At 43.5% G+C, this 15,333-nt stretch overlaps 1 protein-coding gene across 2 annotated transcripts in view; it reads left to right on the top strand.

Annotated features, from left to right (window-relative positions):
- EXOC2 (exocyst complex component 2) overlaps positions 1 to 15,333 on the top strand; it is a 118,132-nt gene that overhangs the window by 53,288 nt on the left and 49,511 nt on the right. For both annotated transcript variants that reach the window (XM_061147751.1, XM_061147752.1), the window contains exons 12-16: positions 5,642 to 5,767; positions 8,423 to 8,547; positions 13,533 to 13,598; positions 13,770 to 13,927; positions 14,292 to 14,413. In XM_061147751.1, the coding sequence (XP_061003734.1) occupies positions 5,642 to 5,767; positions 8,423 to 8,547; positions 13,533 to 13,598; positions 13,770 to 13,927; positions 14,292 to 14,413 (597 nt within the window). The remainder of the gene's footprint in view (positions 1 to 5,641; positions 5,768 to 8,422; positions 8,548 to 13,532; positions 13,599 to 13,769; positions 13,928 to 14,291; positions 14,414 to 15,333) is intronic.

Here is a 15,333-nt window from a genome sequence, read left to right on the forward strand (position 1 = left end):
GAGTATAATTGTGAGAGGTATTCTGAAGAGGAGAGTACAGAACTCTGCCTCAGCCTGGTTAACCAGAGGCCCCGGGACATTCCTGGAGGAGGTGCTGTTGCCACTGAGCCTCAAGGAGTGTGGTTTTCCAGGGAAGGGCCGCAGAAGAGTGGTCAGATGGCCAGGAGTACAGACAGGGCTGGGGTCCGTCAGAAGGCTTCCCTGCTCAGGCTTGTAAGAAACAATCCGACTGCACGATTTAGTTATGAAAATATTCAAATTTCTGGAAAACGTGTGTAATTTATAAAGACCACACAGGAAATTTCATGCTTACCATTACATCAGTACCTGAAAGCTCTGATACCCAAAATCCCGTCACTAAAGTCTGGGTCCTTCTTGGAGGTAAATGGAGATGCAGCCTTACCTGGTGGAGTCCTTCCTTGTCATCTGGATGCTTCATACTGCTAAACTTAACTCACCCAGCACTGCCGAGAGGCAGCGTCTCCGGGGAAAAGGACACTCGCTACTGTGTGACTGGAGACGTGCCTTTGTATTTACTTAAACTTACTCACCCAGCACTGCTGAAAGTCAGCATCTCTGAACTTACTTCTCCAGCACTGCTGGAAGTCAGCATCTCTAGGGAAAAGGACACTCGCTTCTGTGTGACTGGAGACCTGCCTTTTTACTTGCTCTGACCAAGCCTATTGTCGAGGTTGCTCCTTGCTGGCGGCATAATTGAAGGAATGCGCATTGACTGGAACCTTTTTGTTAGTGATGAGGTTTACGTAAAGTTATTTCCATAAGTTGGTCTTTCTGATTGAAAAGTGCAACATAACAGTTTTAGCTCTTGGAATTTACTCCACAAATTTCATGACAATACAGTGTAAGTTTCCTAAATCCATTAGCCAAATGTTTATAGATTATGATTTTAACTGTCCTTTGACATTCAGAAGAACATCTTGAGCCATATCCACCTGTTGTCAGCAAACACATCTAATATAAACAATATAGACAGTCCTAACAAGTCCATGCTCTTTAATTGCAAAGAGCTCTTTGAGCTCACATCAGAAGGAGTTTATTATTTTGGAGAATTCCAAACATACTTAGGAGCACCAAGGGTGATCCCATGACCTCTTCTGTGTCTGCCCAGTTTAGACAGTTATCTGCTCACAGCCAGTCTCATTTTACCTACAACCCCTCCCTCACCCTGAATTATTTTTGAAGTAGGTCACTTCATTTCACCTATAGTTATTTCAATATGTAATTTTCAAAGATAAACATGCTTTGTGAAAACTATATCACTTGAACTTCTTGAAAGCTATTATCATTACCTGAAGTGTTACCAGTACTTTCTTGATATCAAGCATTCAATTAACTGTCAATTTCAAAAGCAGTTTAATATGTCCAGTAGCTAAGTACATAGATACTGTGACTTTTTAATCAATGGTCAGTGCAAAGGCAGATGATGGCAGTGCAAAGGCATCAGGCAGATGGAGACAGAACTTGTATTTCTTACAAGAAGTAGCCGCTAGTGACATAGTGTCCACTGTGGCCACTTGGCCCCTAGATGCTCTCCTGGTTGTTGTCGTCAGTGTGAGTGTCCCTGGACACGTCAGCTCTACTGTGCATCTGTCTGCTCTGCGCGGGTGCTGTAATGATGTAGTGAAGGCGTGTGTGTGTGGGGGGGGGGGTTTATATAAAATATTGGCCTTAGTTATAAGTTTGCTGGGAATAACTGTAGCTTCTGTTGTTGTTGTTAGTTCACAACTAGTTGTTCTAATGGACTCCCGCTTATAGATATGCTAGTTATGTGTAACAGAAATTAGGTCAGTACGGGGCAGGGTTCCTAAATATCATTTGGACTTTCTGTTGGCATCCTCTCATAATCACAAGCTTGTGGGTCTGGTAGAAACCTGGGACATTGTCTGGTTCAGACATGACTTAGGTCTCCATTTTGCATGTGAGGGAGCTGCCTCAGGAGCCACAGTACTGCTTGGCTTCTCCAAGTCAGGCACACAGTTCCACAGACTTCTCTGTTCTGTTCCTGAAGCCAGTGCACCATCACATGGGTTTCTGAACTTGATGAGCTGATGGCGTGGTGATGGCAGTGCCTGTGTCTCTTCGAACACTTGTCACTTCTTGTGAAGCTTCTTCACTTTCATTCAGGTCCTCTCAGGAACCTGTTTTCAAACCAAAGGCTTGTTGGGTTCTGAATCTAAAATATAGATTGTGAGTTCTTCTGTTGTGACATCTGCACTTGGACTTTAACACCAAAGAAGAGAAATTGATTCACTCACCCCCAGGCAGAAGAGTTAAGACCTGAGACAGTCTTTGTCATGTGAAACACAGTTTTAAAAGATAGACTGTAAATATTTCAGACAGGAGAAGATGTCTTCGTAGGTAAAACTGGTTTTTATGCATTACTTTAAGGAACCTAATATAATTTTTTTTAAAGTTTTACATGGTGGTTTGGGTTAAAAATGCCAATTGTATTTGTCTTGTGGTTTTCAAGAAAAGCTCCTGAGCAAAGATGGTGGTAGATTTTCAGAGACAGGGAAACCTGGCATGCTGCAGTCCATCGGATCGCAAAGAGTCAGACATGACTGAACTGAACTGAATCCTCCATAAAAGGACCGATTGTTTTGCACATGAAGCTTTGTCCACAGAGGTAGGTCCCAGGGTGCTATTCTTGTGAACACTGCAGCAGCACCTTCTCTGGATGCCACTTTTATGGTAATAGCACATACCAGCCTGGTAAGTGGTGCCTGATGGTGCACACCAGGACTCAGACAGGAGGTGACCGCTGCCCCTCAGCACCGCCAGCCGGTCACCCGGGAGCGTGTCGCTGCTCCTCGTGGCCTGCCTCTGTAGCCCACGTGCGAACTTTTGGCTTTTCTAAGGGGAGACAAAGATGGAGAAAGAGCAAGAATAAAGATCAGCATTAAAGAATTCATCTTTAAAGCGTAAATGCCTGTGGACAAGTCTGTTTTCTTCCAGCCTGGGCTAGTTAACTGTTTGGCTTCTCTTCCAAAACTTTACCGCCTTATAAGAAGTGTCGTTTGTCTCTTAAAATTCCTATGAAATAGGGCCAAAATGAGACTAAATCTTCAGGTTTCCTGTCAGGAAAAACCTTTGGTTTAACCCCCTACCGACATTCTCAAACAGGATTTTTAAAGGTAGCCTTCAAAGGCATTTTTTCCTTTGTTCTGAAAATGAGTTTAAGTCTTAAAAAATAGAAGCTAGTAACTCCAGGGAGCATCAGTCTGTTGCGTCCTCCCAGGTCATTCCCAGCGGCTTGGCGGGGTAGAGGCAGGCCAGCACTTCTAGAATAGATCGAAGCAGGAGGGTCTGTACACAGCCACACGACACAGTCACACGACAGAAGGAGATACATTTCTGTGTGGCTTCGGTTCTGTGTGAAAATGCAGATTGATACATCACGCCTGAGAGGTTTAATCTGAACCGTCACAGTGTGGCTCTATTACAGAGGGACAATAGTAAGCATGGAGGCTGTGCTAAATATCTCCTGTTTTAAATATTTCAAATGTTGAGCAGATTATTAGGTTAATTACTTGCTGAAATAAATATGTTTGTTTATCCAATTGTCTTAAAATACATAAAGGCTGTCTTTTTCAACTCAGGCTCATCAAATACATGCATAAATTACATTTCAAATTTATGTGCAGTTTTGTGAATTTATACAGTATAACTAAACTATATTTTATTTTGATATTTAAAAAACACAACTGGGACCTTTATGTAGACAATCAGTGGGATTACTAAGTTTAATTCCAGTGTTTCCATAACGTAGGCTCAGGTGCCTCCCAGGCATCAGGTTAGGTGTAACTTCCACTAGGAGACTTGCTAGAGATTCCTCAAGTTTTCTGCAAAACTACAAAAACAGGTCTGTGCTTGACCTCCCTCTGACTGTGTTGTCCTTTCTGTGTGGGGGTGGGCCTGCGGGGGGTGGGGGGGGCGGTGTGGGGTGGGGCGGGGTGTGGTGTGTGGGGGTATGCGTGGGGTGTGTGGGGTGTTCCTGTCGCTGGTGCGGGTGTGAGGTGCCATGGGCAGATACACACACAATAGTCTGTCACTGTTTCCAGTGTTTCCCCATCTGTTTGCCATGAAGTGATAGGACCAGATGCCATGATCTTAGTTTTCTGAATGTTGAGTTTTAAGCCAACTTTTTCACTCTCCTCTTTCACTTTCATCAAGAGGCTCTTTAGTTCTACTTCACTTTCTGCCATGTGGCGTCATCTGCGTATCTGAAGTGATTGTTATTGCTCCTGGCAATCTCGATTCCAGCTTGTGCTTCCTCCAGCGCAGGGTTTCTCATGAGGTACTCTGCATATAAGTTAAATAAGCAGGGTGATAATAAGACAGTAAATGTGTTGTTATACATATATTAGATATCTTAATAAAATAAGTTTTATTTTAAAGTTGTTATAATGAGGATATATATTAGGAAGTTTCTAAAGTTTATTTTTTGGAGATTTAAAAAAGTAGTTTCTCTCCTCGATGTTTTTCACAGCAACATGAACCCAGAATGATCTATGTTGATTTAAAGAGAAAAGGCAAGTCCAGGTGGGCAGTGCTGGTCGTGTTTCCCCCACCCTGAGTCCCGCGTAGCTGTGCCCTCCCTGCTCACCGTTGTTTCAGCGGCTTTAGAAGAGACAGTGCTTCCAGACTCTTGTACTAGGATTTTATTCTCTTGCTTTGAGATTTGTAAGCCATAGAGGATATACAGAAGAAAGTTATCCAGGAGAGAGGGATTGGAGAACAGTACCAGCTTGTTGCTGTAGTGGCAGCAGCCTTCTCTCTAGCACAGTGGGGTCTGGTTGTCCTTTCGCTTTGTCCTTTCTTCAGGAGAAGATATCGAGATGATATTCAGGGTGCTGTGAATCTGATTCACAGTGCATCCCGTTGGAAATTGCTGCTGTTGTGGGTAAGCAGTGCAACTTTATTTAAGCTGTTTTCATACTAGATGCAGCTCAGTAGGATTTTACACGATCGTACATTTGTTTCATAATCTAATTTGAAAAGACAAAATTAGCTTCCAAATTAAAATGGAGACTAGTAGTAAGTACACCAGCGCTTGAACATCTGATTCACTGTTGGGACATGCAGCATCCACTCGCGGTCCCGTCAGTGATGGTTAGCTTCTGGGGTGTTCACCGTGTGGGCTGGGAAGGACCCGGGCCAGGCGGCTGGCAGCGGTAAAAGAAATGGGAAGCCAGGCCCCATGACCCAGAAAGAGAAATCGTGGAATTCAGAGGCTTAAAGGGAGCAGGCAGAGGTGTATGCTGCAAGTCTGCCCCACTAGACTCTGTACCTTCCTTTCCCAGTGCCAAGTTGCTTTTCAAAAAATGATTTTTCATCCTGATTTGTATGTTTATGACCCCTCCCCCTCTGTTTTGCCAGACATTCATTCTGAAATGATATACAAGTTCTGTGTCTGTACTAAGCCAGAGTAACAGATTTAATCCTCCAAATCTGTATGGTAGGAGTGACTTTTAAAAGCTATTTAGACAAAATGTTTCTAGTTCTACTTTAGTTGCTATCTTATTTAAAAGATGGAAATTTAGAGTGAGGTCTAAATTTCGGTCCATTAAATCACCTAGTACTTTCCGGGAGTCCAAGGAAACACTGTGTCTCTTTGCAGGGCCCCCGGGCCTTCACGGCGCCCCAGTGGACCTCGACGCTGAGGTGCGCGCCCCCGCGCCTGGTCACCTCGGGCAGACGGCGTCGCTGAAGAGGGGCAGCAGCTTCCAGCCTGGTCGGGATGACGGTGCGTGTCTCCCTCCACTTTTTCTTTCAGATTTGTGTTTGTGTAGCTGCCGTTTTTCTCCTGGAAAATTCCATAATTACTTGTGTTCCTGCTGCTGTTAGCAGCCATCTTGCTTTCTACTTGTTAAGTTAACAGCCCAGAAATTAAACTTAGATAATCACAATGTATTTTACATTGCACATTAAAGAAATGCCATTTGATTTTTTAATAAATCATTGGGCATAGGTCAGTGTTACGTTTCTGTGGTTGAGTTTTTCAAAATATGTCACAGAAAAAATTCTCTGAGAACTTCTTCAGGATGAATGTTGCAACAAAAGTTAATTTCTGTAGGCAGTACAGAAAAATAGTAGACAACTTTTTACTGAATTTTAAAATTTGGTTTGAAAAAAGTTGCTCATTTAATATTAATCATAAATTGGTAATCGTCTTTCCTGGGGTAAGGCATCTCAAATTGTAACTGTGTTACATTTTTTCCTGAGGTTGACATTTGTCTGTTGTTTGTTTACATATGTGAAATACAAAACACATTGGTTATAGTGCATTCATGTAACAGTTAGATGCTATTAGTCACTGATTACTTATAACCTCAATAATCAATGTAAGGAATGCAGATAAGGTAATAGAAATACTTCTTATTAATTTCAAATATCTCTGAAGATTATTTCAAAGTATTTCATATTATTCTTTCAAGTATTGGAGTAGAGATAATAATATGAATGAATGTCCATCGTAAGCACAACTTAAAATCAGATGATTCTTTTGTGCTAAGTGGAAGGTTCTCTCTGTAACTGTCAGTGTCCCCCTTTAAGACGCTGGAGTAAATATCGGGAGGAGCATCGCTGCCGGCTGCTGTCCAGTGTGTGCCGTGTAGCCCGGTGAGCAGAGGCTCCCGGGGTCTGACCCAGACAGACTGCCGAGTGTCAGAGCACACCTCCTTCCCTGACCAGGGTGACGGTGTCCATGAGCCCTGTGTGCACCTCTCCCTGCTGCGCTGCGCTGCCCTGCCGCCAGCTGACCCTCTAACAGGCTTAACTCAGAAGTGACACTTGAGGCTGACTGAATTATATCATCTCCATCTCTAGTCAGTCCAATTCAGTTCAGTCACTCAGTTGTGTCCGACTCTTTGCGACCCAATGGACTGCAGCCCACCAGGCCTCCCTGTCCATCACCAACTACTGGAGCTTGCTCAAACTCATGTCCATCAAGTCGGTGATGCCATCCAGCCATCTCATTCTCTCTCGTCCCCTTTTCCTCCCACCTTCAATCTTTCTCAGCCTCAGGGTCTTTTCCAGTGAGTCAGTTCTTCACATCAGGTGGCCAAAGTATTGGACTTTCAGCTTCAGCATCAGTCCTTCCAATGAATATTCAGGACTGATTTCCTTTAGGATGGACTGTTTGGATCTCTTTGCTGTCCAAGGGACTCTCAAGAGTCTTCTTCAACATCACAGTTTAAAAGCATTAATTCTTTGGTGCTCAGCTTTAGTTATAGTCCAACTCTCACATCCATACATGACTACTGGAAAAACCGTAGCCTTGACTAGATGGACCTTTGTCAGTGAAATAATGTCTCTGCTTTTTAATACTCTGTCTAGGTTGGTCATAGCTTTTCTTCCAAGGAAAAAGCTTCCTTTTAATTTCATGGCTGCAGTCACCATCTGCAGTGATTTTGGAGCCCCCCAAAATAAAGTCTCTCACTCTTTCCATTGTTTCCCCATCTATTTGCCATGAAGTGATGGGACCAGATGCCATGATCTTAGTTTGCCATGGTCCATCTCGAGTAGTTCAAATTTATCTTGCCTCGGTTTTGTCAGGCCTCTTGCATCTACTTTATCAAATTCTGAAAGTTTTCATCAAATTTGGGAGATTCTGGGCAATCACTTTATCAGATATCTTTCTGTTCTGCTTCCTTTTCTGGACCCCAGTGGCATGTGTGTTGAGCCAGTGGGTTATCCATAGACTGTGGAGGTCTGACCCTCACCCGTCTTTCCACTCTGCTTCATTATAGAGTTGATTACTCTGCCTTCAGCTTCTCTGATGTTTTATTTTCAGTGACTAACCTAAACATTTCACATTGTTTTTTCATCTCTAGAAGTCCGTTTGGTTCTTTTGAATTTCTTCCCTTTCATTCTTCATCATTTTTGTGTTTTTCTTTACTTAAACATTGTCCTTGTGGGTTAATTCCATCTCTGTCATTTACTCTTAACTACTTTTAACTAGTTTTCTACCAGTTTTCTTGTTCTCATTCTCTTTTCCCTGCCTTTCATCCTGGCTAATCATGTTTTATTGTTTCTCAGACACTGAGAATGTTCAATGTTGAGTGTCTGGGTTTTGCTGTCTCCCATTAAAGAGTGTGAGACTTTATCAGTTACTTGCAAATAAGTGTGTTTCTTGCAAGGCCTGTGGTTAATTTGCTGGAGCAGTAGCCTGCCTTCTGGAGCCGCTGCTGAAAGGACTGGGCTGGGCAGGAGGACTGCTCCCCACTGCCTGTGGGGCTCCCGCACCCTTTTCTTCCCCAGGGCCCGGCTCTGAGGTTCCCTGGGCTCCTGGCTGCACCACTGCCCAGCTGTGTAGTTGTGGGCACAGCACTGTGTTTAAAGAGATTTTCACTCTTGATTCAAAAGTATATTAATGCTGTTACCTTCTTTTCCCCTTTAGCGTGGAGATGCAGAACTCCCCATCGGGTGGCATTTGTTGAAAAATTGACCAAGCTTGTTTTAAGTCAGCTGCCCAACTTCTGGAAACTCTGGATTTCATATGTTAATGGAAGCCTTTTCAGTGAGGTATGTGTGCAGATTTGACTATAGATGTAGCTCAGTCATTGTGAGTTTCTAGTCTTAATCATTTTAGATTTTGAAGTGACTTTTTTAAAACCTCAGAAGCCCAGAGCCTCTATTGTCAGATATTTTAAAATCAGTTGAAAATTCTACACAGCCCTAACTCTAATAGCTATGTGGCCTTGATCAAGCGACCTCCCTGTTCTGGCCTCGGTGCCCTCAACTGTAGAGAGAGAGCAGTGAGTATCTCCTGGAAGGCGGGTGAGGGTTTGGGGAGATGGCCACTCAGAGAACAAGACTCTGGAGTGAGGACAGTGCCAGTCAGGCCGTGTTGTGGGTGAGACTGTTATGCATTTGACAGGGAACGATGATAAAACAAGGAAAAAGTGTTTGCATCTTGCACCCGGGTCTGAAGTGAGTGGGAATTTCCTGGTTGGACAGAACTTAAAGACCCTGGTTCCTGGCCCTTGTGTGATCCGCCTGAGAAGCTGTTTAAGCCTTTACATTCTCACAAGCTGCACATGTGCTCAGCGTCCTGATCGTAGACACTTGGTAGCACAGAAGTTAGGGACGTAAGGAGGCAGCTCTGCTGTCTCCGGTCCTGTTCACCCGTGACAGGCCCCCAGGTCCCAGGGTGTAGACTCTGAGGCCTTTTATCAGTGGTTATGAGAAAGCTCTGTTGAAAGTTAACTGTGCAGAGGTCAGTCTCCCATGCAGCATATACACAGTTTGGCATTCGCACATGCAGACCTGCTTGTTGCTGCCCAAGGAGGAGCGTGCTTTCAAGTGTCCCGAAGCGGGTTTTGTCAGCGCTCCACTACACACGGGCCCCACCAGCCCACATCTTTGTTCATCACGGCCGTGAGGGCGGCAGCCTCTGTGGGAGGCAGCGCCCCTCTGCCATGTCCTACCCTCACCCTCTTACCTGCCCCCCCAAAGCAGGCCCCTCTTGAGACTGGAAAGGGGAGGTGCCTCCACACCAGTGCCTGGACAGGTGTGTTCGTAGCTGCTTTTGCAGAGTGTCAGCGTTTGAACATCCAGTGTGTGCAGCTGACTCGCTGCGACGTGGCAGGTACGGTGCGTGAAATGCTTACGCCAGTATCCGGGGGATGAGTAGGGTGTTGCTCTCACTATTTGGAGACAGCATTCTTTCCAGTATGTGAAGTGTCGTTGGCCTGGCACACAGAGGTGTCTCATAGCTGTAAGCAGTGAGGGAATGGTGTTGACCAGGCACGCGGGGCGACGACGTTGAGGCCAGTGCTCACACCCTAGGGGAGCAGAGCCCTGGAAACTGCCTGAAACTTGTTGTTGTTTTTTTTCTTTTTTCTAGCAGAGTGTTTTTCCTTCCAGTTGTATCAGTTTCTGAAGGTGGTCTCCTCCAACATGGACAGTAGTTATCTCATCTTGAGTCTTTTTAGAGTTTTTGATCTGGAATAATGTAGTGAAAAGGGACTATATTTTCCTGCCTTACAGGTTATACCTAGTTGTGGTAAATGTCTAGAAGTATTTAATTGCCAATGAAAAATAAATGAGCTCAGGAATAATATTAGCCCTGAAAAAAAATCGCTGTAATTAGTTGTATGAGTTGAATTTGCCTGTGGAGTTTCTACCTATTTATAGTCATAAACTTCTCTTAAAAGTTTGTAGTAATATTATTAATTAAGTGTAATTTACTCTACAGATTTGGGTGTGTTTTTAAATTAAGTTATCCTCTACTGGAAAACGAGTAAGACCTCAGAGGACAGTGGCGGGAATGGAGTTAGGAGAGGGTACTGTTGTGAGTGAAAACCGGAGACTTCATTAAATTAATCTTGGGAAGAAGTCCAGGGGTTTTGGTATTGAATCTCATACAAGAAAGCTCTGAAATATTTAGTTACAACTTACTTGAAATTTCTTATCTTTTCTTGTTGTAAAACTTTTGTTTTATTAGAGTTCATCCGTTAAAAGATTGAGATGGAGTTTCCAGCAGTTTAACAGATAGTTCTTCAGACTAGTCACGGCCATGTGAAGTAACATATGTGAATCAAAACAGTGCAATCTAACCGTTGGTCTTACCACAAAGTAGTTTTGGTCTGTGTGTGCAGGAAAGAGTTAAGGGTTTTAGCTAGTGAAATGGTTAATAGTAGGGTAAGATCTCACCTTTAGATATATTTTAAATATGGTGTATTTTCAGGTGAGAACTTTTAAAGTATCCAAATTTTTAAATATCAGGAATCAGCATTTTAAAAAGTTGTGTAACTCATAGAATGTAAATTAAAATGTTGTTTCAAAATTAAGTTTTCCTTTTAAAACTTTAAAAGGGCACACTGCACATAATTCAGCATGTTGGAGATATTCAACTCTTCATCAAATAAAAATAATAAGTAACAATTTTTTTTAACAATTGGAAGAGGAAGGCCTTACAACTGGTTCCCCCGCCCACTCACTCCACCTGCTCACCTCTTTACATGTTTAGAGACAGGCCCTTGGAGCCCGAACAGTTATTCTGTCCAGTTGGCATCTTCATGCATGCAGTAGCACCTGTTTGGTGGGCAAAATGTTGTGGAAGAGTTTAACCTTAATTTTAGTATGATGTTTTTAACAGTTGATTTTTATTCTTTCCTTTGATTCAAAGCTATTTCACAGGACAGAGGACTCTGAAGTAATCTTCCCATTGGACAAGCATTTAGTGCTGGCAGATGCAACAAGAAAAATGTCATCTGACAGTCAGGATACTTAGTTTTATATGGGCACGACCCTTCACGGAGACAAATTACGCCTTCTTTCAGAGTCCCTCCCCTTCTTCCACAGCACAGTAAGCCAGGTCTTATGGGCAGGGCTCAGAAAAACAACTACCAGGATGTTGGCTCTGTTTTCAGCAGTGTATATATAGAGGGAATGGATTTATTCCAAGAAACTGTCTTCCAGGACTGTGGAGTTAATAGCCCCAAGATCCACAGTCAGCATGCTGGAGACCCTTGTGGTTCCCAGCTGCAGGCCAGCAGACTCCAGACCCAGAAAGCCACCCTTTGATCCTGTTCTGCTCAGGCCTTCTGGGGACACCAAGAAGGCAATCTGAAATTCAGATTCGGAAAGGAGATCTTTCTGTGAGGAAAGATTTGGGCTGGAGATGTGAATTTGGAACTGTGATCTTGTGACTTATTGTAAGTACTGAGAAGTATATATTTGATCTTCACTTCTGATATTGTGACTTCCTAAGTGTGCAGGCATGTTAGTGAGTGTCTCATCCCCGCTGAGGCCAGGCTTGTCCAGAGGACCGGCCGTGGGTTCAGAGGGTAGGAACTTTCAGTGCCACCCCAGAGAGAAGGGCGGGAGGCTGAGTTCAGTCCCCAGTGATCTCATCAGTTGTGTCTGCGCGTTGAAGCCTCAGGAGGAGCCCTGGGGAGGGGCCACCTCACCCTGTGCCTCTTATCCTTCCAGCTGGTCAGATTCCAGCATGAGCTTCTCTGGTCACATCTCACCACAGCTCTGCGTCACTTCAGTTACTTTTCAAGTGTCTTAAAAATAAAGGGAGAAGAGCATCAATTTCTGTAAATCCTGGGGTACAAAGAATTTTGAGTGTTGCTGGCCAAGAGACTTAGGAATTCGCTTGTTGAATTATTATCATGATTTTTCATTCTTTCAAAAAAAGCATCACTACAAAGAAAAAAACATTAAAAGTTGCGCAAGAAGTGTGAGTTACTGCCAGAGAAGGGTGTGTGTCTGCGTGTGCTGGCTTTGTCTGTCAGGGTGTCTGATTCTTGGTGAAAACACCAGCATCCTTATCCTTGTCTTCCTCCTTCGGGTCAATAGTGTTGATCATGTAGATGACTCTCCACAGTTTCTCTGGCTTATACCTAAAAAATGACATTACCTGAAGTATTTTAAAATTACCTTGGTGTCAGTATTGTAGCATTTATAATGCAGTTATTCCTAACTTAAAGTTCTCCACCTAAATATACCAGTGTTTTTCCTTTTAAGGTTATGGTGGTGAGTTTTTTTATATTATGCCATTTCATGATGTTCCTTTGGAAAGTGTCCCAAGTTTGTCCTGATAGGACATTCTATAGAATCATATTTGGTTGTAAGAAAATTTGATAATAAAAAGTTAACTGAAATCCAGTTAAACAGATTTCTCTCCTAATCAGTATAAAGTAGTCTTCTACACATTGCTCTAAGGAGAAAGAGAAATCAGAGGAAAACTTGGTTCTACAGTCAGTTCTAGAATACATTCCCTCCAAACTGGACAAAAATCCCTGGAAGAAGATTGCCGATGTGAAATTTTTTAAAAAATAAAACGCCACCATTCATGCTTATAGTCTCTGTGGGTGGAGTGTGGGGACAGGTTTCCCAAGTGGTGCGTTAGTAAAGAACCCGCCTGCCAGTGCAGGAGATAACCAGAGACGCAAGTTCAATCCCTGGGTCAGGAAGATCCCCTGGAGGAGGGCATGGCAACCCACTCGGGTGTTCTTGCCTGGAGGATCCCATGGACAGAGGAGCCTGGTGGGCTACAGTCCGCGGGGTCGCAAAGAGTCGGACACGACTGAGCACACACACACTGAGGGAGGCGGCAGTGGGCCGGGGACCGCAGATGGCCGGACCCGCCCAGAGCTGTTGTGCTCTCGCTTCTACACCCACACCCGGGCAGCGGTGCTGGAGCAGTACTGTGGGCTGTGTGCCTGTAGGTTTAACCGTAAAAAGTTGTGGATGAGAACGGCATGTGAAATTCACCTACAGAAAGGATAGCTTCAGCTTAATACTTAGGTTTATTTATGGGAATTGTACTTAAAGCTTTTAGGAAGATAAATAGCTTCTTGTTGGAATAAGGAGGGTTTTCTAATTAGTCATCCCTTAATCAGAGACTTAGACTACTTCTTATACATTCCTTTTAATCAAGTTATAACCATATTTATCGCTCTCTTTACATACAGCAGCTAAGCATTTCTTATTTTTATGAATTATTTCTAGAGACAACTAATAGGTTTTTGGGGTTTTTTATTTTCATTTTTCAGACTGCTGAGAAGTCAGGCCACATTGAGAGATCAAAGAATGTAAGGCAAAGACAAAATGATTTTAAGGTAAGTTAAGGATAAGTTTGTAGACTCTTTCTTGGGGTAGGGTTTTCTTAAACTGACTGGAAGGCCTGATCTACATTCAAGACATTTGTCTTGTGCAGGCTGACTCCCCCCAGTTGATTCAGTCAAGTTTGATGTCTTTTAATGCAGTTCTGCTTGTTTGTTAACGTGTAGAAAATGATCCAGGAAGTCATGCAGTGTCTCGTGAAGCTGGTCCGCGGGGCCCTGCTCCCACTCGGCACGGCGGAGGGCGGAGGGCGGCAGCACGGAGGCTGGGAGGTGAAGGCCGAGCTCTCCGGACAGTGGCTGGCTCACGTCATCCAGACTCTCAGGTAAGTGTGGGCGCATTCTCTGGAGAAGGGGCAAATATTTTTGTCTTTTTAGGGGAAGAAAAGACACACTCAGCAAAGAATTTTGCTCTGTCCTTTTGTGTCCACTGTTCCCTGTGTGTCATCTAATAACTCAGCTCCTGAGCCTTCCTCGTGCTTGGGTCTGATGAGAGTGTCACCTTTGTCACTGTTTAGTCAGTGTCACTGTGATGTTACAACCCTTGTCATGGATTGTACCATCCTTGTTTTCAGCATAAAGCGCTAGCTTGTAAGTGCCACCGTGAAGCATGGTGGGATGCCAAAACGATGTTAAGAACCACTCCAGGCCCCCCGTGCTCACCTTTGTCTCGCTGTGTTTGTTCCGCAGGCTGACGTGTGAATCACTGGCCGCCCTTGAGATCCCTAGTGACCTGCTGCAGACCATCCAGGACCTCGTCTTGGATCTCCGAGTGCGCTGCGTGGTGGTCACACTGCAGCACACAGCCGAAGGTGTGTTGAGAGAACTGGTGACGTCGGCTCAGCAGCAGTTACCCACACACGCCGCCGCTTTCCAGTCCCCAAATCCTCAGAAACAGGACAGATGCTCTTAGAGAAATGTGAATGTTTCAGATCATCTGTCACTGTTCAATGTAGTTTTGTTTTGTTTTTTTTTCTTTTTTGAATACTTTTCAAATCCTGTTTGCTTTGAGATGCCGGGCCATGCAGAACTTAAATGGATACTCTTGAAAAATGCTTAAGGATATAAGAACATCCTTATGGAAAATGTCAAATGTAAAAACTAGACTATAAAATGTGTGTATGAAGTATGATCTTAATTTGGAAAATATACATGTATATTTAAAATGTTTTATTTAGAAACAGCATTAAGTCAAAAGAATTAAGTTTCTCTTTGCACAGAAGTTACAGGTGATGCTCATTTTCTTAATACTTTTAGAGTTTTCAGGATTTTTGCATATAGTCATAAACAATAAAGGTTATCTTTACAAAGCAGCCTTTCGGGTATTACATATTTCAAAAACAAACAAGAACATTGTTATGAATGGTGCAGACCATTGTTGTCTTTCCTCAGGACTTTATCATAGGCTGGCTGTGTCTGCATAAAACTGGCCTCTGGCCCAGGTGAGGGCTGGGCCCATAAGTGTGCCCAGATCTATTTCTCCTGCCATGGGCATCGTGCTGTTGTTGTAGGGAATGTGCAGGACAGAGAGAGTCCACACTGGTTATTAGAAATCTTGGGGGAAATGCCTTGTGTCTTATATTGTACCTGTTGAATATTATCAGGAGTGCTGAATAAGTGTGAAGTTGTCAGTGAACCTGGCCTGGCATTCTTCAGATTGGGCTGCATAGTAGACAGTTTTATTTACATTGTTTTATTAGAAAAATCCAGTGAGTAAGACACATTTAAATCC

This window comes from Dama dama, chromosome 7 (assembly GCF_033118175.1).
Source record: "Dama dama isolate Ldn47 chromosome 7, ASM3311817v1, whole genome shotgun sequence".
NCBI lineage: Eukaryota > Metazoa > Chordata > Mammalia > Artiodactyla > Cervidae > Dama > Dama dama.